At 61.0% G+C, this 25,428-nt stretch overlaps 3 protein-coding genes across 3 annotated transcripts; all 3 read right to left on the bottom strand.

The window, feature by feature from the left end:
- Positions 1–1,384: 1,384 nt before the first annotated feature.
- JKF63_04450 (uncharacterized protein) lies at positions 1,385–2,635 on the bottom strand (the record flags this gene model as incomplete). Its single annotated transcript, XM_067900435.1, has 1 exon — positions 1,385–2,635. The coding sequence occupies one exon, from the start codon at positions 2,633–2,635 to the stop codon at positions 1,385–1,387; it is 1,251 nt and encodes a 416-aa protein (XP_067757264.1).
- Positions 2,636–5,996: 3,361 nt separating this feature from the next.
- On the bottom strand, positions 5,997–8,522 carry JKF63_04451 (uncharacterized protein; the record flags this gene model as incomplete). The annotated part of the gene is made up of 1 exon (XM_067900436.1): positions 5,997–8,522. One exon carries the CDS (start codon positions 8,520–8,522, stop codon positions 5,997–5,999), a length of 2,526 nt encoding a protein of 841 aa, XP_067757265.1.
- Positions 8,523–10,129: 1,607 nt separating this feature from the next.
- On the bottom strand, positions 10,130–24,856 carry JKF63_04452 (uncharacterized protein; the record flags this gene model as incomplete). The annotated part of the gene is made up of 1 exon (XM_067900437.1): positions 10,130–24,856. The coding sequence occupies one exon, from the start codon at positions 24,854–24,856 to the stop codon at positions 10,130–10,132; it is 14,727 nt and encodes a 4,908-aa protein (XP_067757266.1).
- Between the last annotated feature and the right edge of the window lie 572 nt (positions 24,857–25,428).

Consider the following 25,428-nt stretch of genomic DNA (forward strand, 5'->3'; position numbering starts at 1 on the left):
TGCGGAGTTGGATGCCTTTGAGGGAGAATAGTGGAGAGGAGGGGAGAGGGGGAGAGGGGGACGGGGGGAGAGGGGGAGAGGGGGAAGAGGATTAGCGTCAGATGTCGGCTGTCAAAACTTGAAAGAGAGAGAGAGCGGATGGGAGAGAGGGGGGAGGGTAGCACCACCGTGGAAAAAAAAGCAGGAAGGACATCGAGTGGCTCAGAAGAGGAAAGCATCTTGAGGTGGGTACGGTGCAAAGCAGATAGAAACGACGTCGGCTTCCGTTGACGGGTGGACTGTTGGCACCACTCCACACCGCACATACCCCTCTGGGGAGGCATTCGAATAGGGAGATGCAAGCGCTGCTTGGCCATGTGGGGAGGGGGGGAAGGGGGAGGGGCATGAGTTGGGGAAGGAGGGGGGGCTGGTGCTTCACTGTGAAAAAGTTTATAAACTTTTTTCATCTGCAGAATATACAATATCTTGGCTCTTCGGACAGAGCACTCCCCCCTTCTCGATACCATCGTTGCGGCCAGGCTGACTCACTGCTGAGCGACAGTATGCACATGCCACAACATTGATTCCGGTTACCGCCCTTGTGTTTCTTTGTTTCCTTGTGCTCCTTTGCCCTTTTGTCGGACTTGAAAGATGTGCACATAAACACTTACATGCATTACATGTATGTGCTCATAAGTGTTGTGTGTTCCGGATGCCAGCAACGCGTACGGGCTCATGCACTCTCAGTCTATTTTGTTGTTGATCCACAAAAGTGATGGCACCATATAGCGGCGTCATACACACACCAAGATGCACAAATATGCGCAGTCACCTTCGAATCAGCCCACCGGCCTGTAGACACATCAATACAGCGGAGACAATCCTCACCACCCCACACCTACCCGACCATCTGGTGACCAAGAAGCGTGTAATGCGGAGAAACAGGTCAGTGAGGGGGGGAACAGGGGTGGAGGGGGGGGGGGGGGATGCAGCGCTGAACAACAACACGCCAACGATGCACACCCTTGCGCATCCCTTGGGCAACGGCATTATTGAGAGGGGGAGGTAGGCGGTGCCTTTCCGCGACGGTCATGACATGAACGGCATAGCGCAAGGCGGGGAGGGGGGATGTGAAAATACCTTACGAGCTACAGATAATACAGGACAGACACACAGACACACACACAGAGAGAGGCACACATATACGAGAATACCGAAACCGAAATAGGGAGCGGACGGCAAGGGTTTCGCTCGCTGCCTCGCCCCAAAGAAATGGCAAGTAGAGGAGCAGAGATGAGAACGTCCGGAGTGGAAAAAGGAGGGGGGATAAACGGAAAAGCAGAAACGAAAATAAATACACGAGACGGTTGAGAGAGACAACACAAGAGAGCCACCAGCAGGTACATCATTGCAAAACGTGAGTTGGCCGAGGGCATTCACGCCGGGACCCGTACACCATCACACCACGCCTGTCTTGTTCACCCAAAAATATCGCTGCAGCTTCTCCCGGAGAGGGGGAGGGGGAGGGGGTCGTGGAACGCCCATCTCCGCCAAACGTGTTCTCCAGTAGGTACCCAAGGTAGAGAAAGCCATCCATGTTGCGGTAGCGCTCGTAGAGGTCGCCGAGAAGAGAGTTGCCGGGCACGAGCACATCGTTTTCTCCGACGGAGAGAAACACCGACTGGCAGCTGTCCAGTGCGAGGCGGTCTCGCAGTGTCAAGATGACCTCCGCCACCGACTTGGAGCGCGGCAAGATGCACTTGAGTGTACTCTTCGTAGAGGGGGTAGTGGAAACGGAAGGAAGTGAGGGCACCACCACACTCGCACCCGTTCGGCCACTAAAGGAAGGCCGTCCGCCCTTTGCGCACCCGCCGCCGACTGGGTCACTGGACGACTTTGCTTCGCCATGCACCAGGGAGGAGGATGGCGGTGAGACTCGAAAGTGACTCTCCGCCGGCTCTACAATGACGGGGACTGTGCCAGTGCCATACAACGCGCGCATCTTGTTGGATAACCTACAGCGGTAGTCGAACGAGTGCATATACTGGTAGTGGGTGCGAGGCAGAGGCGGTGGCGACGTAGGCGCAGTCGTGGCTTCTAGCGAAGCAGTGAGGGGCGATGACAAAGACTGAGCGAGGCGCGGCGGGGAATACACTTGCGAAGGACTCTGCAACGAATCAAAACCTCGCTCGCACGACACCGCGACGCTGGCGCGGGTCTGCGAGTGCTTCCCCTTCGCCAGCGTGGCATGGTTGTCGGGAGATGGACCTGGCACCGACACAGTGCGCTGATTGCGACCTCTCGCACCCGTCTGATCCCGCATGACTCCCTGCAGAGGAGAGTGACCTGCGCTGGTGATGGTAGAGGCGCTGCTCGGTACCGAGGGGGTGGGTGGCAAAGAATGAGGCCCCTTGCCAGTGGATCTCAACGCCTTGCCCTGTCTTGTTTGGGCGCCTGCTTGTGGTATCGTCGATGAGGGGGCCCTGCTCTTGCTCGCAAGGCGATCGGAGCCATCCACCATGTCGTCACACTCACATGGCGACAGGTACGGCGCAGATGAGAGTGACGACACGGAAGAAGGGGATAGTGATGAGGGAGAGTACGGTGGGCCGTGGGTGCCGCCCAGCGGGGCGCGCCCATCACCCACACGTGACATTTACGCACTGCGGATACAACAGGGACAAACGTATAGCGCTCGGTGGCAAAAAGACCGCACAGTGTCGACAGGGTGAAAATAAGGGGGATCGACGGTGTGTGTGTGTGTGTGTGTGTGTGTGTGTGTGTGTGTGTGTGTGTGTGTGTGTTGAGGGGGGAGAGTGGATGAGGAAAAAGGAAGAGCCCCCCCCCCCTTTACGGTATACACACACAGGTAAGCACCTGAGTTTCCTTGAGGGTAGATTACGTAGTGTGGGTGCGACCCTCTCACAAGTGGTAGGAAAAAAAAGAGTGAGAGGGAGAAAGAGGGGGGGGGGGGGGAACAACAGGGGGGAGCAGCAAGAGGGCACGCTGCGCGACGATATGCACCTGGGTGAAGAGCGAGAGGAAGAGCGAGAGGGACAGAGGGGGCGTATCACCGTTTGTGTGTGAGTGAACATACGTGTGTGTGTGTGTGTGTGTGTGTGCGTGTGTGTGTGTGTGTGTGTGTGTGTGTGTGTGTGTGTGTGTGTGTGTGTGTGTGTGTGTGTGGCTATTATCCCGTTTGGAGGGGACACCCGAAGGCTGAGACGACAGCGGAAGAAAGAAAACACAGAGGCTCACACACAAGAGCAGGGAAAATGTGTGTGTGTGTGTGTGTGTGACTGCCCCTTTACTAAAATATATTTCAAAAAGATAAATTGAACCACCTCTCAAGCTGCGACTGTAGCTCGATCAAGGCACTTGACGAATGGGGAGGGGGGGAGGGGGGGGGGGCAAGAGAGGGAGTATCAGGAAAAAAAGAACGGAGGTGCGTTGAATAGCGTCCGACCACCATGACCATAGCCCAGAGGGGGGGGGACAATGCGAGAACACGTGCATAAGAAGCTGCGAGCGATGCGCCAGGTTTGGCGTCTATCCAGTAATTCCCCGGTTGTTGACCCCTCCTCCTTTTTTCTGATGTGGCTGCTGGCCAGTCACATGCGAGCGTATGCGAAAGTGTGTGGAGAGAGGTGTGGGTGGTCGAATTATTTTATATTTTCTGATGTTTCTGGGAGGCGTGTGCGCATGTGCTCGTCAAGCCATAAAGAAGAAGAAATTATGCATATATATGTGTATATATATATACATATATATATATATATATATATGTGTGTGTGTGTGTGAAAGCGATCTCACCAGCGAGAGGGCCGACTGTAGAGATTTCCCCAACGCAAGCGCACAGAGGCACCTCACTGAATACGGGGTAGTCACATCAGATCTCGCCTATCTCTGGCGGTGCTGGATATATTGTAGTGGAAGACTAAAAAGGGGTAGCACGGGAGCGGAATGCCTTCCGAATCTGCGCCCGCTTCTTTATTCATTCCACGCTCGATGCACCTCATATGTGAGGAAGAAAGGCGTGGGGGAGGGGGGAGGGAAGGGGAAAGTGGGGACGTGGCCGATCGTAATGCAGTGAATAAACTTTTTTTGAATCACCGATTCCAAGCTGAAACTGAAGCAACAATGAGGAGGAGCCAGGCGGGAAGCACAAGCCGCGGCAAGAGAGGGAGATCAAGCTGAGCGCGCGTGAATGCACACACACACACACAAAATGAAGGCAGGCGAGATGCTATACGCCACAGATTCACACCAATGGAGCGACTCATCTCTTTCACACACACACCTCGCCTCCGCAAACGAGCGAGACCCACACCTTTTAAAAGGTGGGGGGGTCCTCCTCCTGCAGGGCCCCCCCTCCCCCTCTCCCCCCCCCACCCGGCAGCCACCGGACATTCCACCACTCAGTATAAACGAAGTTGTGCATAGCAACACCATCCCACCACCACAGCTATGGCCGCTGACTTTGCGTCTCGTAGCCGAGTGTCGTAGGGCACCAAGCTGCATGGGCTTTAGCGCGCTGCAGGGATAAATACCGATAGAAATACTCTGTGAGCATCACCGACGGCGATGGCGACTCCCCGTCTGTTTGGGGGGGAGGGGGGTTGCCCCACCGCTTCGTGTTTTTTCCCGCATGCCACCGAAACCGCTGGTGGCTCAAAGTGACTATCGCACAGTTCTGGTTGGAACGCTTTGGTGTATTTTTTGGCAAGCGTCTTTTCGAGGAGCAGGGGAGCAGACGTGAAGGAATAAAGAGAGAGAAGAGTGGGAGAAAAGCTTAGCCAGCAAGACACACACACACACCGGGAGATGACCATGGCGGCCTCAGGGCAGTAAGACAAAGAACTGCGTCCATCAGAGTTCTCCGTTCGTGCGCCCGACTCTGGCCGGCGGTCTACAGTACCGCCCACAAGCGTGTGTGTGTGTGTGTGTGGAGGTGTAAATGTCCATTCTGTAGATGCAGGCGCAGGAGAAAAACCAAAGAGAGTGTGTGTGTGGGTGGGTGGGTGTGTGTGTATGTGGAAGAGGGGGGAGGGCGCGGCTGAAGCTACAGTTCTCTGTGCCCCTGCCCCCCTCCTCCTCCCCCACGGAGCCCCCCTCCTCCTCTCCCACAGAGCCCCTTCCCTTCACAGCTGGAGCACTCTTTGTCGCCTGTCCATACGGACATTGTGGAGTGAAGCACGCCAACGAAAAAAAAAAGGGCTCCCCCCCCCAAAAAAAAAAAACACTGCATTACCGTATCGAAGGAGCACGCGGAACAACAAAGACAAGTGCACTGCTGCCTCTGCTTTGCTGGTCGTGGACGGGCCAAGTAGCCGAAGGCGTTGAATAGAAAAGGGGGAGAGAGGGAAAGAGAAAAAAAAAGAGACAACTACATCGACCTGGCACCTTTAAGGTTGTCCCAGCACTGGGCATAACTCGGCTCCGCCAACCGCGCCTTGAATGACGACATCTCCCCCCCCCCCCCTCCCCCCCCTCCCTGATCAAAACAAGAAGAGGGAAGGAGGGAGTCTCATTGCGCAAAACACTTCGCACGGCATGAAAGAAAGGCACAACAGCGAGGGGGAGGGGGAAGGGGGGTCGAGGGCAGAGGAAGGGGAGAGGTGCACACAGCAAAGATCATCATATGCCAGTTTGATTCCTGGCGTGACGTAAAGGCTTTCGGGTGTGTGTACCAGGCCCATCACCGAATCTTCCGATACACGCACACAGGAGACACTGCTTCGTCACTAGGCCTACCACATGTTGTCTCCGAGCAAAGGGAGGCGCCGACACCCCCATCCATCTCCTTCCCGTCAAACTTTTCCTCCGCCTTTGCGCCCTCGAGAACCACCACGTCCGCTGCACACACTAAACGGCTTTGGCAACTCTAGTCAACTCCCATACAGTGGTGCCCCCCCCCGTCGTGGGAGAGCCCGAGGAAGAAACGCGCATGCCCCCTCCTTCCCCCACTCATCACCAGGAATGCAAATGGAGCACTTCCTGGTACCTCGGCTGCCATCTCAGTCACTTACGTCGTCCTCGCCCAGAGCAATGGAGTTTCTCCAGAGTCGACTCATTTCTAGCAGAAGGCCCTTGACCTTCTCAGAGGCGGCAGCGGCCTGCTCCACTCGGGCCTCAACCTCCCTCATAGTACCCGTGAAGCCCTCACCAGGATGCGCCGCCGCCTCCCATCCCTTTTTCTCCTTTTTATACGCGGTTTCCTTCGCCTGTAGCTCCAGCTCAAGCAGCCTACAGCGTAAACGCAACAACTGATACCTGCCAAGCCCATCACTAGCACTTCTCTCGATCCTGCCAGCACGGTAGGCTTTCATTCGGCGCCGGACGTAGCGGCGTTCGCGCGCCAGGCGGCGTGGCGTCAGCATCGATGTGACTGTAGAGATCAGCGGGTTAGGAACGGAAGGTCTGGTGCCCATTGTGGGTGTCGATGAGCTGAGAGAACAGCCTCGGACCTCATCGCCCTCCACGCATACAGGCGACAAAGTGAATGCTGTGTGCACAGAAACGTCGTCACTGTTGTCCGCAAAGTTGAGTTCCCGTGATCTTTCAGGCTTGCGCGAGGTCGTCGTGGATGTAGCGACGCCTACCATCGCGTCTGCGATGGGCGAAGGGGTGAGCGGGTAGGAAAAGGCCACAGCCCCCCCGGGGGCATGCAGCGGCTGGGAAGGTATGTGCGACTCGTGCGAGGTCAACTGCGGAGTAACACACACCTCCGGAGACTCGCCGCACGCTTTGCCGTCGCGCATCACCTCTGCGACGGCTCGCATGGGGGACAAAGGGGCACACACAGGCACAGTGGAATCCAAAGACGCAGCGCGATGCCGCAGGCGCTCGGCGTCGCTGCCGCACTCAAGTCCCACATCCGCCATGTGAGCGACAGCAGGCGACCAAGCAGACGACTCCTCAGTCTTCAACGAAACGCCTGGCACCAAAGAAGGGCAAACGGGGGAGCTCACGCGTAGGGAACGACACGAGAGCAGACCGTGACGCTCCAACGAAGCCATGCGAGACGCAGCCCTGGCCATAGAGGATCCACGTATAGTCGTAATACACCGCTCTGCATCGCTATCCTCCAAAACGGATGCAAAAGCGCTGCTTGGTGGCGGACAAGAAGCGTAACCGGATGTGCAACAGAAACTCCCGTTGTCATGTGACCCGATCACCATGTTCTCGGAGATGGGAGTTGCGGCGCCCGTGCTCCCCCCGCTGTTCATATCGTCACCTTCGTCTATCGCCTGCAAGTGCAGCATGGCTGCGACCGCTTCGGTGCGCCGCTCTAACTCCTCGAGTGCCGACTGGAACTCCTCCGCTCTACGCATGGCAGCGCGTTCGGCGGCGCGAGCAACCTTCAGCATGCCAGACACTCGTTCTACATCCTCTGTGGCCCTTCGTAAGTGAAGCTCTAGAGAGGATCGCTCCTGGAGAAGACTCGCGTAGTGCTGCTGGAAGAGCTTCTGGGCTGTGGCGAACTGGCCGGTTCGACGATCGAGCCGCAGCTGTAGGTGGACCTTTTCTGAGTGCAAGATGCGCGTGTGGTGCTCGAGGACATGGACGTAGGCCTCCAGCTCACGCGTGTAGCGAGGGTCAGACATTGAAACAGTGGTGTCAGCCGCAGGGTTGGTGCCTGCACCCCTGAAACTGCCCTCCGACAGTGAGGGCTTCCCTAGGGCTAATTTTGCACGATGAGAAACACTCGTTTCACAGGTCACCTCATTGCTGCATGGTGCTTCTGATACGCCAGTGAGCGATTGACCTGCGTTATCGATGAGATGCGACGGATCCAGAGAGGTTGACGCCGCAGAAGGCCCAGCGTCTCGGAACTCCTGCAAATGCTTCTCGAGTATCGCTGCTCTAGCCTGCGTTGCACTGAGCTGTGCCTGCAGAAGTCTTTGCTCCTCGCACACGCTTCGCACCCACACCTCCGTGTCCTGTTTAAGGGCAGCACGCAACTCTTGACGCCAGCACTCCTGCTCCTGCAGCTGCAGAATGCGAACAATACTGCAATAGTTACTCATGATGGACGACGACGGTAGAGATGAAGAGAATGCGGAGGCCTGTGGCTGCTGCCGCTGCCCATCCACAAGCTCTTGTCGCCTCTCTTCAGATATAGCGAGTTGTGCAGTGCTTGCACCAGCTACTGCGGGGCTAAGGGAGCTGCCAATGCCGTCGCTTTCCTGCAAAACTCGCGCCTGGAAAAAAACAAGGTGTGCCGCTGGTGAGAGGCGCGCACCACTGTCGCCGATGGTGCACCTGGCCTCCGACGATCCCTTGTGCGCCTCACCCTCGCATTTTTGTCGGTCGCTCTGTGCTGTGGTGGCACAAAGCGCTGGTGTGATGAGGGCAGGCGGGGTATCCACTGCACGCGCCACCACCCGCGTCGTTGTCGTCGTCGTCAAAGCAGCAGCAGGAGCAGGAGCGGGAGCAGGAGTAATGACATCGTGGGCGACTTCAGGAAACTGAACCTCACAGTGACGTCGCCTTGGTGTTTGGTCAAGAAATGCCTGCTGGCGTGACGGTGGCGAAGACATCGACGAATATATGCATATATAAGGAATCTGACCCGCTGTCTTCAGGCAGGTTTTGCGACCCAGTTGCTAGTAATGAAGAGGGTAGGGCAGTAATAGAATGAGAGAGTGGGCAGAGCACTTGGGTGGAGACGGACCGGATCAGCTGCAGCGCCAAACCGCCACGGACGGGAATAAGAAAGTGAGCGAATTCACCTCCCCTCCTCTCCCCCCCCCAAAAAAAAAAAAATAATAAGATCCCCTCAATACGTTTTCGATTTGAATCACCACCACCGAACCCCACCACACCCCCACCGCCATTCACGTGTATCGCTTCGCCGCCCCCTGCCTACCGGCCACCAAAGTAGCGGTATTGTATAAAAAGGAGGCCCCGATAACGCTGTTTAGCGATGCCAAGGGATCAGCTAGACCACATCCCTATAGTGGCCTCCCCCTTCCCCCACCCCACCCCCGGCAGGGAATGCATACACAATGGCGTCCCCCTGGGGCAGAGCATGGGATCGTCATGGACGAGTGAAGGCTCGGAGGTGTCCGTGGTAGAAGGGGAGGGGAGGTGGCGTGCAGATGCAGCATACGCCGACAAAAGAAGCGACATACTGGTTTTCTCAAGTGATGTGTCTATACTAACCAGTGCTTCGCCCCAACGGCGCGGCTGCAGCACTCTTGGTGAAGCGTGGCGTGTACGGCAGTTCGCTCAAATCCCGTAGTTGTATCCATCCCCGCACTGCGCATTACAACAACAGCTGTCATGGCTAACGTTGCACCCACCTGTGGGCTCATTCATTCACGCTGGTATCGATAAACGACGCCCTCCTCTCGCAAGAGTAGTGGTTCTGCTGTTCGTAAAAAGAAAACGGCACAATCGCCCATATTTTCGGGCCAATTTTCGTGGAACGTGTGGATATTTTTTTTTTTGAGGGGGGGGGGCTGTGCTTGTCATCTGATCAACATCCTTTTTTCACCACACATCGTGGGTGAAGGGACACCCTACCAATCAACGCTTATAACATAGACTTGTCTGCCCGTGTCTCGATGAAGATATGTGAAGAGTAACCAAGCTACGTTTTGGAAAAAAAAAAAGATTGGACACACACACACACACACAATCCCGCTGAACAATACGTGCGTCCATACTCTATTTCCCTCCACCACCACCCCACCCCCCTTCGAACCTTTTTTTTTGGGGGGGGGGGGGGGGGGGCGTTATGTTCTCAGAAGTAATCAAACGACACCAGCGGAGGCGATCTACAGAAAAAAACCCACATTTGAAAAAAAAAAAGAATGAGAAAGAGTATAATCGAGGTGGGTGGCTGTGTAGGAATTAGTACGGGATGTCACACACTGTACGCTGACGAGGCCACCAAAAACCCAGAGTGAAAGCCTCAGTCACACCCAACCCCACTCACCAGGGAAAACAAAAAAAAAGATATTTGATCGACCGTCGTGGAGACACACACAGAGAGACGCGCAAAAACGCAAACACACACGCGCACTCATGTGTATTTGGCTTTTAATCACGGAATGGGGAGGAGGGGGATATTTTTTTTTTATATTCGATGACTTACAATCACTAGCGGAAGAAGACGAATGCCCCGCCGCCGCTGCTGCCACTAACGCCAGCCACCACCCACTGAAGACCCACGGACGCCTATGGAAGAGTGATGACTGCCACCATCTGTGCTGCCCTCGCCCTCGACAAACGTCCCGGTCCGCCTCCGCGCGGTCCGCAGCTCCTCAATCTCAAGCAACAGCGTGCGAGCATTGCTGGCCGATGATTCAGCCCCGTGCAGACGCACGCTGAGCTCCTCCATGAGCTGGCAGATGTGTTGATTAAGCAGCGCCAAAGCATCGCTGTAACGCACATCCCTCACATCCAACTCATTCATGAGTGCCTCTTTTTCGCGTTTGAGTTGCTCCAACTGCTCCCGTAACCCCACAGAGGTGGGGCACCCAGCAGCCTGTGACACAGATGGACAACGACCGCCACCAGCATCGTCGCAATCACACTCGCTGAAGCCGGCGTCACCACCACGGTCAGGTTGGCTCGAGCAACGCAGAGCACGCACAGCCCCTCTGTCACCAAGTGATGCGTCCTCAGTCCATCTACCCTCGCTCGGCAAAAGCGACAATCGCTGGCTCTTGGTCAACTCATGATCGTCTCGAGTCTGCAGTGCGTGGAGCTCATCGTTGCAGACGTTCTGGGAATGAACTCCCGCCATCTCTGTCGCTCGAGCCGCCTCCGTCACTTTTACAAACTCCTCCAGCTTTTCAAGGGTGGCCGTATTATCTGTGGCTTTCTTGCCCAATTCAATGTTGAGCCTTTCCACCTCATCAGTTAAAGACTTCACCGTCTCCTCATATTCGAGGGTACGACGCGCTAGGTAGTCCCGCTCACGACGCAGTGCCCTCAGCTCCCCTGCGAGGGCCACCATGCGTCCCGTCTCGCTCACAGAATCCTGCACAGCGCACCATGTGGAACAAACCGAAGGTGTAGCCGGGGACCCTAGGATAGAGGGCTTATCCCCTTCACTCACTGCGTCTCTTCGTTCCCCGATAGTATCCTCTTCCAGCTCAACTTCGCAGGACTTCGGACTCCGCTTCCGTCCACGCCCCTCGTATGCCACCGCCTTCAAGTCGTAACCACGCCGCGACGCATCCGCACAATCCCCCTTTATATTTTCTCCGCCGTCCGCCACGTTTGGTAAGCGCTTCGTATTCTGCACACACACAGCCTCCGCTCTGTTCACCTCCTCCTTCAGATCCGCCACCTCCGCGTCTCTGCACGCCAGCTGCGCCTCAGCGCTCTCAGCGCGCCCTTCGGCGTCCCGCAGCTGGTGGGCAAGCTCAGCGTACTCAGCATCAAGTGCCTCAACACGCACCTGGAGCCCATCGTATTGCTGGCGTGCGTCATCCCGTTGCCTCCACGCATCGCGAAGCTGCTCTTCTAACGCCTTGGCTTGCTTCTCACTCGCTTCCGCGAGATCAGCGGCAGCCATGTGCTCTTCTCGTACGCGGGCTACACTCGCCTCTACGTCCCGCAGCTGCGCCTCAGTAGTCTCAGCGCGCTCCTCGGCGTCCTGCAGCTGCTCCCTCAGATCCTCCACCTCCGTGTCCCTGCCCGCCAGCTGCGCCTCAGCACTCTCAGCGCGCTCCTCGGCGTCCTGCAGCTGTTCCTTCAGATCCGCCACCTCCGCGTCCCTGCCCGCCAGCTGCGCCTCAGCACTCTCAGCGCGCCCCTCGGCGTCCTGCAGCTGCTCCTTCAGATCCGCCACCTCCGCGTCCCTGCCCGCCAGCTGCGCCTCAGCACTCTCAGCGCGCTCCTCGGCGTCCTGCAGCTGTTCCTTCAGATCCGCCACCTCCGCGTCCCTGCCCGCCAGCTGCGCCTCAGCACTCTCAGCGCGCCCCTCGGCGTCCTGCAGCTGCTCCCTCAGATCCGCCACCTCCGCGTCCCTGCCCGCCAGCTGCGCCTCAGCACTCTCAGCGCGCCCCTCGGCGTCCTGCAGCTGGTCCTTCAGATCCGCCACCTCCGCGTCCCTGCCCGCCACCTGCGCCTCAGCAGTCTCAGCGCGCTCCTCGGCGTCCTGCAGCTGCTCCTTCAGATCCGCCACCTCCGCGTCCCTGCCCGCCAGCTGCGCCTCAGCACTCTCAGCGCGCCCCTCGGCGTCCTGCAGGTGTTCCTTCAGATCCGCCACCTCCGTGTCCCTGCCCGCCAGCTGCATCTCAGCACTCTCAGCGCGCCCTTCGGCGTCCTGCAGCTGGTGGGCAAGCTCAGCGTACTCAGCATCAAGTGCCTCAACACGCACCTGGAGCCCATCGTATTGCTGCCGTGCGTCATCCCGTTGCCTCCACGCATCGCGAAGCTGCTCTTCTAACACCTTGGCTTGCTTCTCACTCGCTTCCGCGAGATCAGCGGCAGCCATGTGCTCTTCTCGTACGCGGGCTACACTCGCCTCTACGTCCCGCAGCTGCGCCTCAGTAGTCTCAGCGCGCTCCTCGGCGTCCTGCAGCTGCTCCCTCAGATCCTCCACCTCCGTGTCCCTGCCCGCCAGCTGCGCCTCAGCACTCTCAGCGCGCCCCTCGGCGTCCTGCAGCTGTTCCTTCAGATCCGCCACCTCCGCGTCCCTGCCCGCCAGCTGCGCCTCAGCACTCTCAGCGCGCTCCTCGGCGTCCTGCAGCTGTTCCTTCAGATCCGCCACCTCCGCGTCCCTGCCCGCCAGCTGGGCCTCAGCACTCTCAGCGCGCTCCTCGGCGTCCTGCAGCTCCTCCTTCAGATCCGCCACCTCCGCGTCCCTGCCCGCCAGCTGCGCCTCAGCACTCTCAGCGCGCTCCTCGGCGTCCTGCAGCTGCTCCTTCAGATCCGCCACCTCCGCGTCCCTGCCCGCCAGCTGCATCTCAGCGCTCTCAGCGCGCCCCTCGGCGTCCTGCAGGTGCTCCTTCAGATCCGCCACCTCCGCGTCCCTGCCCGCCAGCTGGGCCTCAGCGCTCTCAGCGCGCCCCTCGGCGTCCTGCAGCTGGTGGGCAAGCTCAGCGTACTCAGCATCGAGTGCCTCAACACGCACCTGGAGCCCATCGTATTGCTGGCGTGCGTCATCCCGTTGCCTCCACGCATCGCGAAGCTGCTCTTCTAACACCTTGGCTTGCTTCTCACTCGCTTCCGCGAGATCAGCGGCAGCCATGTGCTCTTCTCGTACGCGGGCTACACTCGCCTCTACGTCCCGCAGCTGCGCCTCAGTAGTCTCAGCGCGCTCCTCGGCGTCCTGCAGCTGCTCCCTCAGATCCGCCACCTCCGCGTCCCTGCCCGCCAGCTGCGCCTCAGCGCTCTCAGCGCGCCCCTCGGCGTCCTGCAGCTGCTCCTTCAGATCCGCCACCTCCGCGTCCCTGCCCGCCATCTGGGCCTCAGCACTCTCAGCGCGCCCCTCGGCGTCCTGCAGGTGCTCCTTCAGATCCGCCACCTCCGCGTCCCTGCCCGCCAGCTGCGCCTCAGCGCTCTCAGCGCGCTCCTCGGCGTCCTGCAGCTGCTCCCTCAGATCCGCCACCTCCGTGTCCCTGCCCGCCAGCTGCGCCTCAGCACTCTCAGCGCGCTCCTCGGCGTCCTGCAGCTGTTCCTTCAGATCCGCCACCTCCGCGTCCCTGCCCGCCAGCTGCATCTCAGCACTCTCAGCGCGCCCTTCGGCGTCCTGCAGCTGGTGGGCAAGCTCAGCGTACTCAGCATCAAGTGCCTCAACACGCACCTGGAGCCCATCGTATTGCTGGCGTGCGTCATCCCGTTGCCTCCACGCATCGCGAAGCTGCTCTTCTAACGCCTTGGCTTGCTTCTCACTCGCTTCCGCGAGATCAGCGGCAGCCATGTGCTCTTCTCGTACGCGGGCTACACTCGCCTCTACGTCCCGCAGCTGCGCCTCAGTAGTCTCAGCGCGCTCCTCGGCGTCCTGCAGCTGGTCCTTCAGATCCGCCACCTCCGTGTCCCTGCCCGCCAGCTGCATCTCAGCGCTCTCAGCGCGCTCCTCGGCGTCCTGCAGGTGCTCCTTCAGATCCGCCACCTCCGCGTCCCTGCCCGCCAGCTGCATCTCAGCACTCTCAGCGCGCCCCTCGGCGTCCTGCAGCTGTTCCTTCAGATCCGCCACCTCCGCGTCCCTGCCCGCCAGCTGGGCCTCAGCACTCTCAGCGCGCTCCTCGGCGTCCTGCAGCTCCTCCTTCAGATCCGCCACCTCCGCGTCCCTGCCCGCCAGCTGCGCCTCAGCACTCTCAGCGCGCTCCTCGGCGTCCTGCAGCTGCTCCTTCAGATCCGCCACCTCCGCGTCCCTGCCCGCCAGCTGCATCTCAGCGCTCTCAGCGCGCCCCTCGGCGTCCTGCAGGTGCTCCTTCAGATCCGCCACCTCCGCGTCCCTGCCCGCCAGCTGGGCCTCAGCGCTCTCAGCGCGCCCCTCGGCGTCCTGCAGCTGGTGGGCAAGCTCAGCGTACTCAGCATCGAGTGCCTCAACACGCACCTGGAGCCCATCGTATTGCTGGCGTGCGTCATCCCGTTGCCTCCACGCATCGCGAAGCTGCTCTTCTAACACCTTGGCTTGCTTCTCACTCGCTTCCGCGAGATCAGCGGCAGCCATGTGCTCTTCTCGTACGCGGGCTACACTCGCCTCTACGTCCCGCAGCTGCGCCTCAGTAGTCTCAGCGCGCTCCTCGGCGTCCTGCAGCTGCTCCCTCAGATCCGCCACCTCCGCGTCCCTGCCCGCCAGCTGCGCCTCAGCGCTCTCAGCGCGCCCCTCGGCGTCCTGCAGCTGCTCCTTCAGATCCGCCACCTCCGCGTCCCTGCCCGCCATCTGGGCCTCAGCACTCTCAGCGCGCCCCTCGGCGTCCTGCAGCTGCTCCTTCAGATCCGCCACCTCCGCGTCCCTGCCCGCCAGCTGCGCCTCAGCGCTCTCAGCGCGCTCCTCGGCGTCCTGCAGCTGCTCCCTCAGATCCGCCACCTCCGCGTCCCTGCCCGCCAGCTGCGCCTCAGCACTCTCAGCGCGCTCCTCGGCGTCCTGCAGCTGTTCCTTCAGATCCGCCACCTCCGCGTCCCTGCCCGCCAGCTGGGCCTCAGCACTCTCAGCGCGCTCCTCGGCGTCCTGCAGCTGGTGGGCAAGCTCAGCGTACTCAGCATCAAGTGCCTCAACACGCACCTGGAGCCCATCGTATTGCTGGCGTGCGTCATCCCGTTGCCTCCACGCATCGCGAAGCTGCTCTTCTAACACCTTAGCTTGCTTCTCACTCGCTTCCGCGAGATCAGTGGCAGCCATGTGCTCTTCTCGTACGCGGGCTACACTCGCCTCTACGTCCCGCAGCTGCGCCTCAGTAGCCTCAGCGCGCTCCTCGGCGTCCTGCAGCTGCTCCCTCAGATCCGCAACCTCCGTGTCCCTGCCCGCCAGCTGCGCCTCAGCACTCTCAGCGCGCTCCTCGGCGTCCTGCAGCTGCTCCTTCAGATCCGCCACCTCCGTGTCCCTGCCCGCCAGCTGCGCCTCAGCGCTCTCAGCGCGCCCCTCGGCGTCCTGCAGGTGCTCCTTCAGATCCGCCACCTCCGCGTCCCTGCCCGCCAGCTGCATCTCAGCACTCTCAGCGCGCTCCTCGGCGTCCTGCAGGTGCTCCTTCAGATCCGCCACCTCCGCGTCCCTGCCCGCCAGCTGCATCTCAGCACTCTCAGCGCGCCCCTCGGCGTCCTGCAGCTGCTCCCTCAGATCCGCCACCTCCGTGTCCCTGCCCGCCAGCTGCGCCTCAGCACTCTCAGCGCGCCCCTCGGCGTCCTGCAGCTGCTCCTTCAGATCCGCCACCTCCGCGTCCCTGCACGCCAGCTGCGCCTCAGCGCTCTCAGCGCGCCCCTCGGCGTCCTGCAGCTGGTGGGCAAGCTCAGCGTACTCAGCATCAAGTGCCTCAACACGCACCTGGAGCCCATCGTATTGCTGGCGTGCGTCATCCCGTTGCCTCCACGCATCGCGAAGCTGCTCTTCTAACGCCTTGGCTTGCTTCTCACTCGCTTCCGCGAGATCAGCGGCAGCCATGTGCTCTTCTCGTACGCGGGCTACACTCGCCTCTACGTCCCGCAGCTGCGCCTCAGTAGTCTCAGCGCGCTCCTCGGCGTCCTGCAGCTGCTCCCTCAGATCCGCCACCTCCGCGTCCCTGCCCGCCAGCTGCGCCTCAGCGCTCTCAGCGCGCCCCTCGGCGTCCTGCAGGTGCTCCTTCAGATCCGCAACCTCCGTGTCCCTGCCCGCCAGCTGCGCCTCAGCACTCTCAGCGCGCTCCTCGGCGTCCTGCAGCTGCTCCTTCAGATCCGCCACCTCCGTGTCCCTGCCCGCCAGCTGCGCCTCAGCGCTCTCAGCGCGCCCCTCGGCGTCCTGCAGCTGCTCCTTCAGATCCGCCACCTCCGCGTCCCTGCCCGCCAGCTGCATCTCAGCACTCTCAGCGCGCTCCTCGGCGTCCTGCAGCTGTTCCTTCAGATCCGCCACCTCCGTGTCCCTGCCCGCCAGCTGCGCCTCAGCGCTCTCAGCGCGCCCCTCGGCGTCCTGCAGCTGCTCCTTCAGATCCGCCACCTCCGCGTCCCTGCCCGCCAGCTGCACCTCAGCACTCTCAGCGCGCCCCTCGGCGTCCTGCAGCTGTTCCTTCAGATCCGCCACCTCCGCGTCCCTGCACGCCAGCTGCGCCTCAGCGCTCTCAGCGCGCCCTTCGGCGTCCTGCAGCTGGTGGGCAAGCTCAGCGTACTCAGCATCAAGTGCCTCAACACGCACCTGGAGCCCATCGTATTGCTGGCGTGCGTCATCCCGTTGCCTCCACGCATCGCGAAGCTGCTCTTCTAACGCCTTGGCTTGCTTCTCACTCGCTTCCGCGAGATCAGCGGCAGCCATGTGCTCTTCTCGTACGCGGGCTACACTCGCCTCTACGTCCCGCAGCTGCGCCTCAGTAGTCTCAGCGCGCTCCTCGGCGCCCTGCAGCTGGTCCTTCAGATCCGCCACCTCCGTGTCCCTGCCCGCCAGCTGCATCTCAGCGCTCTCAGCGCGCTCCTCGGCGTCCTGCAGGTGCTCCTTCAGATCCGCCACCTCCGCGTCCCTGCCCGCCAGCTGCATCTCAGCACTCTCAGCGCGCCCCTCGGCGTCCTGCAGCTGTTCCTTCAGATCCGCCACCTCCGCGTCCCTGCACACCAGCTGCGCCTCAGCGCTCTCAGCGCGCCCTTCGGCGTCCCGCAGCTGGTGGGCAAGCTCAGCGTACTCAGCATCAAGTGCCTCAACACGCACCTGGAGCCCATCGTATTGCTGGCGTGCGTCATCCCGTTGCCTCCACGCATCGCGAAGCTGCTCTTCTAACGCCTTGGCTTGCTTCTCACTCGCTTCCGCGAGATCAGTGGCAGCCATGTGCTCTTCTCGTACGCGGGCTACACTCGCCTCTACGTCCCGCAGCTGCGCCTCAGTAGTCTCAGCGCGCTCCTCGGCGTCCTGCAGCTGCTCCCTCAGATCCTCCACCTCCGTGTCCCTGCCCGCCAGCTGCGCCTCAGCACTCTCAGCGCGCTCCTCGGCGTCCTGCAGCTGTTCCTTCAGATCCGCCACCTCCGCGTCCCTGCCCGCCAGCTGCGCCTCAACGCTCTCAGCGCGCTCCTCGGCGTCCTGCAGCTGTTCCTTCAGATCCGCCACCTCCGTGTCCCTGCCCGCCAGCTGCGCCTCAGCACTCTCAGCGCGCCCCTCGGCGTCCTGCAGCTGCTCCTTCAGATCCGCCACCTCCGCGTCCCTGCCCGCCAGCTGCATCTCAGCACTCTCAGCGCGCCCCTCGGCGTCCTGCAGCTGTTCCTTCAGATCCGCCACCTCCGCGTCCCTGCACGCCAGCTGCGCCTCAGCGCTCTCAGCGCGCCCTTCGGCGTCCTGCAGCTGGTGGGCAAGCTCAGCGTACTCAGCATCAAGTGCCTCAACACGCACCTGGAGCCCATCGTATTGCTGGCGTGCGTCATCCCGTTGCCTCCACGCATCGCGAAGCTGCTCTTCTAACACCTTGGCTTGCTTCTCACTCGCTTCCGCGAGATCAGCGGCAGCCATGTGCTCTTCTCGTACGCGGGCTACACTCGCCTCTACATCCCGCAGCTGCGCCTCAGTAGTCTCACCGCGCTCCTCGGCGTCCTGCAGCTGCTCCCTCAGATCCGCCACCTCCGTGTCCCTGCCCGCCAGCTGCGCCTCAGCAGTCTCAGCGCGCTCCTCGGCGTCCTGCAGCTGCTCCCTCAGATCCGCCACCTCCGCGTCCCTGCCCGCCAGCTGCAACTCAGCACTCTCAGCGCGCCCCTCGGCGTCCTGCAGGTGCTCCTTCAGATCCGCCACCTCCGCGTCCCTGCCCGCCAGCTGCATCTCAGCACTCTCAGCGCGCCCCTCGGCGTCCTGCAGGTGCTCCTTCAGATCCGCCACCTCCGCGTCCCTGCCCGCCAGCTGCATCTCAGCGCTCTCAGCGCGCCCCTCGGCGTCCTGCAGCTGTTCCTTCAGATCCGCAACCTCCGCGTCCCTGCCCGCCAGCTGCGCCTCAGCGCTCTCAGCGCGCCCCTCGGCGTCCTGCAGGTGCTCCTTCAGATCCGCAACCTCCGCGTCCCTGCCCGCCAGCTGCGCCTCAGCACTCTCAGCGCGCCCCTCGGCGTCCTGCAGCTGCTCCTTCAGATCCGCCACCTCCGCGTCCCTGCCCGCCAGCTGCATCTCAGCGCTCTCAGAGCGCCCTTCGGCGTCCTGCAGCTGGTGGGCAAGCTCAGCGTACTCAGCATCAAGTGCCTCAACACGCACCTGGAGCCCATCGTATTGCTGGCGTGCGTCATCCCGTTGCCTCCACGCATCGCGAAGCTGCTCTTCTAACACCTTGGCTTGCTTCTCACTCGCTTCCGCGAGATCAGCGGCAGCCATGTGCTCTTCTCGTACGCGGGCTACACTCGCCTCTACGTCCCGCAGCTGCGCCTCAGTAGTCTCACCGCGCTCCTCGGCGTCCTGCAGCTGCTCCCTCAGATCCGCCACCTCCGTGTCCCTGCCCGCCAGCTGCGCCTCAGCGCTCTCAGCGCGCTCCTCGGCGTCCTGCAGCTGTTCCTTCAGATCCGCCACCTCCGTGTCCCTGCCCGCCAGCTGCGCCTCAGCAGTCTCAGCGCGCTCCTCGGCGTCCTGCAGCTGCTCCCTCAGATCCGCCACCTCCGTGTCCCTGCCCGCCAGCTGCACCTCAGCGCTCTCAGCGCGCCCCTCGGCGTCCTGCAGCTGCTCCTTCAGATCCGCAACCTCCGCGTCCCTGCCCGCCAGCTGCGCCTCAGCACTCTCAGCGCGCCCCTCGGCGTCCTGCAGCTGCTCCTTCAGATCCGCCACCTCCGCGTCCCTGCCCGCCAGCTGCACCTCAGCGCTCTCAGCGCGCCCCTCGGCGTCCTGCAGGTGCTCCTTCAGATCCGCAACCTCCGCGTCCCTGCCCGCCAGCTGCGCCTCAGCACTCTCAGCGCGCCCCTCGGTGTCCTGCAGCTGCTCCTTCAGATCCGCCACCTCCGCGTCCCTGCCCGCCAGCTGCATCTCAGCGCTCTCAGCGCGCCCCTCGGCGTCCTGCAGGTGCTCCTTCAGATCCGCCACCTCCGCGTCCCTGCCCGCCAGCTGCGCCTCAGCACTCTCAGCGCGCCCCTCGGCGTCCTGCAGCTGGTGGGCAAGCTCAGCGTACTCAGCATCGAGTGCCTCAACACGCACCTGGAGCACATCGTATTGCTGGCGTGCGTCATCCCGTTGCCTCCACGCATCGCGAAGCTGCTCTTCTAACACCTTGGCTTGCTTCTCACTCGCTTCCGCGAGATCAGCGGCAGCCATGTGCTCTTCTCGTACGCGGGCTACACTCGCCTCTACGTCCCGCAGCTGCGCCTCAGTAGTCTCAGCGCGCTCCTTGGCGTCCTGCAGCTGCTCCTTCAGATCCGCAACCTCCGCGTCCCTGCCCGCCAGCTGCGCCTCAGCACTCTCAGCGCGCCCCTCGGCGTCCTGCAGGTGCTCCTTCAGATCCTCCACCTCCGTGTCCCTGCCCGCCAGCTGCGCCTCAGCACTCTCAGCGCGCCCCTCGGCGTCCTGCAGCTGCTCCTTCAGATCCGCCACCTCCGTGTCCCTGCCCGCCAGCTGCGCCTCAGCACTCTCAGCGCGCCCCTCGGCGTCCTGCAGCTGCTCCTTCAGATCCGCCACCTCCGTGTCCCTGCCCGCCAGCTGCATCTCAGCGCTCTCAGCGCGCCCCTCGGCGTCCTGCAGCTGCTCCCTCAGATCCTCCACCTCCGTGTCCCTGCCCGCCAGCTGCGCCTCAGCACTCTCAGCGCGCCCCTCGGCGTCCTGCAGCTGCTCCTTCAGATCCGCAACCTCCGCGTCCCTGCCCGCCAGCTGCGCCTCAGCACTCTCAGCGCGCCCCTCGGCGTCCTGCAGCTGCTCCTTCAGATCCGCCACCTCCGCGTCCCTGCCCGCCAGCTGCATCTCAGCGCTCTCAGCGCGCCCCTCGGCGTCCTGCAGCTGGTGGGCAAGCTCAGCGTACTCAGCATCGAGTGCCTCAACACGCACCTGGAGCACATCGTATTGCTGGCGTGCGTCATCCCGTTGCCTCCACGCATCGCGAAGCTGCTCTTCTAACACCTTGGCTTGCTTCTCACTCGCTTCCGCGAGATCAGCGGCAGCCATGTGCTCTTCTCGTACGCGGGCTACACTCGCCTCTACGTCCCGCAGCTGCGCCTCAGTAGTCTCACCGCGCTCCTCGGCGTCCTGCAGCTGCTCCCTCAGATCCGCCACCTCCGTGTCCCTGCCCGCCAGCTGCATCTCAGCGCTCTCAGCGCGCTCCTCGGCGTCCTGCAGCTGCTCCCTCAGATCCGCCACCTCCGCGTCCCTGCCCGCCAGCTGCGACTCAGCACTCTCAGCGCGCTCCTCGGCGTCCTGCAGCTGCTCCCTCAGATCCGCCACCTCCGTGTCCCTGCCCGCCAGCTGCACCTCAGCGCTCTCAGCGCGCCCCTCGGCGTCCTGCAGGTGCTCCTTCAGATCCTCCACCTCCGTGTCCCTGCCCGCCAGCTGCGCCTCAGCACTCTCAGCGCGCCCCTCGGCGTCCTGCAGCTGCTCCCTCAGATCCGCCACCTCCGCGTCCCTGCCCGCCAGCTGCGCCTCAGCACTCTCAGCGCGCCCCTCGGCGTCCTGCAGCTGCTCCCTCAGATCCGCCACCTCCGCGTCCCTGCCCGCCAGCTGCGCCTCAGCACTCTCAGCGCGCTCCTCGGCGTCCTGCAGCTGCTCCCTCAGATCCGCCACCTCCGTGTCCCTGCCCGCCAGCTGCATCTCAGCGCTCTCAGCGCGCCCCTCGGCGTCCTGCAGCTGCTCCCTCAGATCCGCCACCTCCGCCTCTATGTCCCGCGGGTGCTCCTGTGCGTTGTGGTGTAAGTTCTCACTGAGGTCCGCGACCCGGGAATGTGAGAATGTTTCTGATGTCATAGGTGGAACTGGGAGGACGTCACTTTGCTGTTGCCTGAGTGCAGATCGATTCTGAAGTGGTTGAAGATGCTGCTGCGCCGAGGTGCGGTTCGCCTGCTGATTGGCGATCAGTAAAATGGGGGGTTGAGAAGATGGCAGTTGCGTGTTGCCTCGTCGACAATGCGCTAGTGTCAACGGGTATCGATACTCTTCTATTCTCCGTTGAATCTCCCTAGGAGGGATATAGTGATCGTGTAGTACTCGGACATCTGCCTGTAAACTTCCAGAGACCAACGTTACATTCTCTACTGCCACGCAGTTGGCGCTAGTGGCTTGATCAATGTCTGCAGCGAGGGCCTCAAGTAGGGCTGGGGTGTCCCGCTGGAGCACGACCTCCCAGCCATTCCCTCGTAATCGTACAGAATGTGTCGTGAGAGTAGTGTCCCCAGCTCTGCTTTTTACGTTGGGCTCTCCGTAGACGTTATACTCATCAGTCTCCTCCACGGTTTTGGTCGGTGATCTGTGCACGATGGGGATTTGACTTTGTGGCTCTACCTCAGGAACTGGAGATGCCATTGAAGGAGGCATGGGCGACACTTGTGCTAACCGGTGTTCGAGGTCGGCTATGATCCGTTTACTCTCGGCTAGCTTTTGCAAGAGGAGGTCCTCACCAGTCATTGGACGGGAAGAGTCGCGGAGCATGTACTCACACTCGTAGAACCTTGAGTGGATAATTCGAGTATCGAGCTGACCCTTGGTCACGTTTCTCGGATGAGCCACCGAAAAATAGACGCGGCTTCCGTCCTGAGAAAAGTGCACGCTGGTGATGGCAGCCGTCACGACGCGACACACCACCGCGGCATCGGCAACGGCGGCGCGGTGAAGCTCAGCAGGATGACGCTGCAGCAACTCATCCCAACCAGAACCAGAGAGGCATTTGTGGTGGTCAGTAATCACGACATCCTCTGAGAGATCGGCAGTCTTCGAATGTGGTGGCATCCATCGCTCGTTGTTGCCGCGCAGACAGGTCACCTCGACTTCGGATCGAGGGGCATTATCATCAGCCTCTGCAAAACTTTGATCACCCGTACTTGTGATCGCGGTCAATGAAGCGGGGGATGCAGGAACATCGCTGCCAAGTTGCAGCCTCAGAGCGCGTATCTCACTTTGCAAAGCGGTGATGTGGCTTGCTGCTTGATCCATGCTGTGATCAAGATCATCGCACTCGATCTGCAGAGCCTCTGCGCGTACAGTGGCGTCGGCAAGACGGTTTCGTACGTCTTCATGATCGGCGAGAGCGACCCGGAGCTGCCGCTTTAGCTCAGCCTCGACCGCCCCACGTCGTTCCGCATCCCGCACCAGCATCTGCCGTAGTTGCTCATTTTCGTGATGTGCCTCCTGCAGCTTTTGTTGGAGGCCCCTCAAGGCTGCGAGGAGCGCGTGGTTGTCATCCCTATCACCACTTTCCAGAACCTCCCGATCACTTTGACTCAGTGGGCTCTTCGACTTGGGGAAAGACAACGCAGCGGGCATCTCGTGTGCCGCTCCAAGAGGACGACTGTCATCAGTCATGGGCAGAGTTGCCGAGGCTGAGGAGCCGCTGAACGCAGCGGTGGATAAGGATGCTGGTGAAACAAAACGCCCCTCGGCACATGCTGACCGCGCTTCCACGCCTTCATCTTGCGGGTTAGTTGCCATGCGCCGGCCTCCCTGCTCCCCAGCCTGCGCGAAAGAATGCGCATCTGCCGGACGGGTGTCCCGCGGATGATGACTATACTCTCGCAAAAGATCCACGATAACCTCATAGAGGTCGGGGCGAGCGTGCATGGCACGCTCCGCAATCTCGTCGAGCTCCTCGTGGCCCAACACAACTACCTCCGTCACCGCGCTCAGAGCAGAAATCATAGAATCGGAGAGGGGGGGTGGCGGCAGCTGCTTCTGGTCAAGGGGGGTGTGCGGTGGCCTGGTGTAGTCAACGGGGTCCACCACACCGCCGGCGCCATGATGATCGACTGGCGCTTCGGGGTGTGGAGATGAATGCTGTGACGATGAAGGGATCGCGTTCAGCACTGCAGCGCAGCTGCTAGACGAGGATGGTGTCTGCTGCTTTTCAGACGTTGTTGTAGTCTCCACTGGTCCCACAGACAGACCCCGGCGCCGCCGTGAGTGTGATGGTACTGAACAAATTATAGCACAGTGAAGCACATCCGTCTCGATCCCATCTGCGGGAACAAAGATGAACTGCGAATCAGCGCGGGTCGTGTTGCTCGAGTTGCCGGGGGCGCCACTAAACATACGCAGCTGTGTCCGTACTTGACGCAGTCGTCTAGCCGTCGCCTTCAGCGCATTCACGTGATACGCGAGTCGCTGCTGGAGCGTGTCTGCGTGGGACTGCGTGCTGGCGCTCTGCTGATACACTTGGAAGGCGGTCATCTGCGTGAAAAGCCAATTTGCAATAACGCAGAGGAGTTCGCTGGCCTCGGGCATCCGCTGCTTCATCGAGTCCATCGCTCTACGCACCTTCGCCTCTGTTATGGCCCCAGTGTCGAAAAAGCACGCCTCGACCTTGTCATGCTGTTGAAGACTCATTTCGTGGCCAACATCGTAGTCGATGCAACGTTGCAGAAAGACCGGGTCACGAACGGCGGCCCACACCTCCGGCCATGGTAGTGGCGTCGCTGGAACGTGGTCCTCCACGATGCTCAGAGCTGCCCGCAATACAGTCGCATAAACGACGTCAGCGCTGTCATTCTCATCAGCACCGCCGTAGACCTCGCTGTGTGTGAGTCGAGGCGGCACGCCACGCTGTAGGCATGCACGAAGCGCATTTTCTTTTACCTCCAACGCGCGGCGGCGCTCCTCGATGGCCTTGCGAGTGGCACTGATGTCAGCCTCGTTGCGCGTGCGCACGGCGCCGAGTTCTGCCCGCAGAGCGAGGATAGCTGTCTGGTGGTCCTCTAGCTCCCGCTGGACACGACATTCCTCTTTTCTCAGAGCCAACATCACGTTATCGCTCGCGCCGCCTTGCCGGCAGTTCCACTCCAGCAGTCTGACGGTGTGCCTGTGGACCTGCTGGACTGTTCCCAGCGCCCAGTGCCACTCTTGCACTTCATTCAGGAACTCATACACAACAAGAGAACCAGGATATATGAACCTAGCAGTGTGCTCCAGGCGGTCGTGCACCGCCGTCAGAACATCTCGACTAAACAAAACGGATGACGCCGATCGCCGAGGATGAGTCGGGGAGGCCATGCGGTGCAGCCCGGAAGGACCGCCCGCCTGGGACGGGGCTGATTCGCCGAGTGCGCCGGCGAATGAACGATGAGACGACGACGACGACGCGGCCTTGGGCATCAGTGATGGCTCGGCAAGCCGCGGCCGCTTGGGTGCTGGGGTGGAACGAGAGGAGTGCATAGGAGCGAGAGAGGATGCCATTTCGGGGGGACGGTGCGCCCGCGTAGGAGAGGTAAGCCGTATGCAATAAAAAAAAATCCGCTTCTATTGTCACCAAAAAAAAAGAGTTGAGGCACACACGTACGAGAAAAATAGAAGCACACGTCAATCACAAAGTATTCCCCCGCCCCAGTGCACTCAAAATGGCAAATCGAGGAGGCAAAAAAAAGGGGAAGTAAAAAAAAAAAGAGTGCCACCGAAACAAACAAGTCGCCTAGACCAACAAGTGAAGACGTAAAAACACACGAGCACACACTGGGAGAGAGAAAAAAGAAGAGAGGACGAAGACGAAGACGAAAAAAGAAGGGAGGGGAGGGGAGGGGGCAAGCAGTGCCCGCACGACAAATGACACGGACAACAGAGCAGAAAGAAAGGGGAAAGGCTGACAATTTGGTCCCGAGAAACCGAAAACGTATACAAATATATAAATATATAACTATATGTATGTGTGTGTGTGTGTGTGTGTGTGTGTTTGGAGGGGAGTCTAACTGGTGTGGGAGAAAAAGGGTTGTACGTGTGCACCTTTTTCGAGC

The sequence above is a fragment of the Porcisia hertigi genome, chromosome 22 (assembly GCF_017918235.1).
Source record: "Porcisia hertigi strain C119 chromosome 22, whole genome shotgun sequence".
Lineage (NCBI taxonomy): Eukaryota > Euglenozoa > Kinetoplastea > Trypanosomatida > Trypanosomatidae > Porcisia > Porcisia hertigi.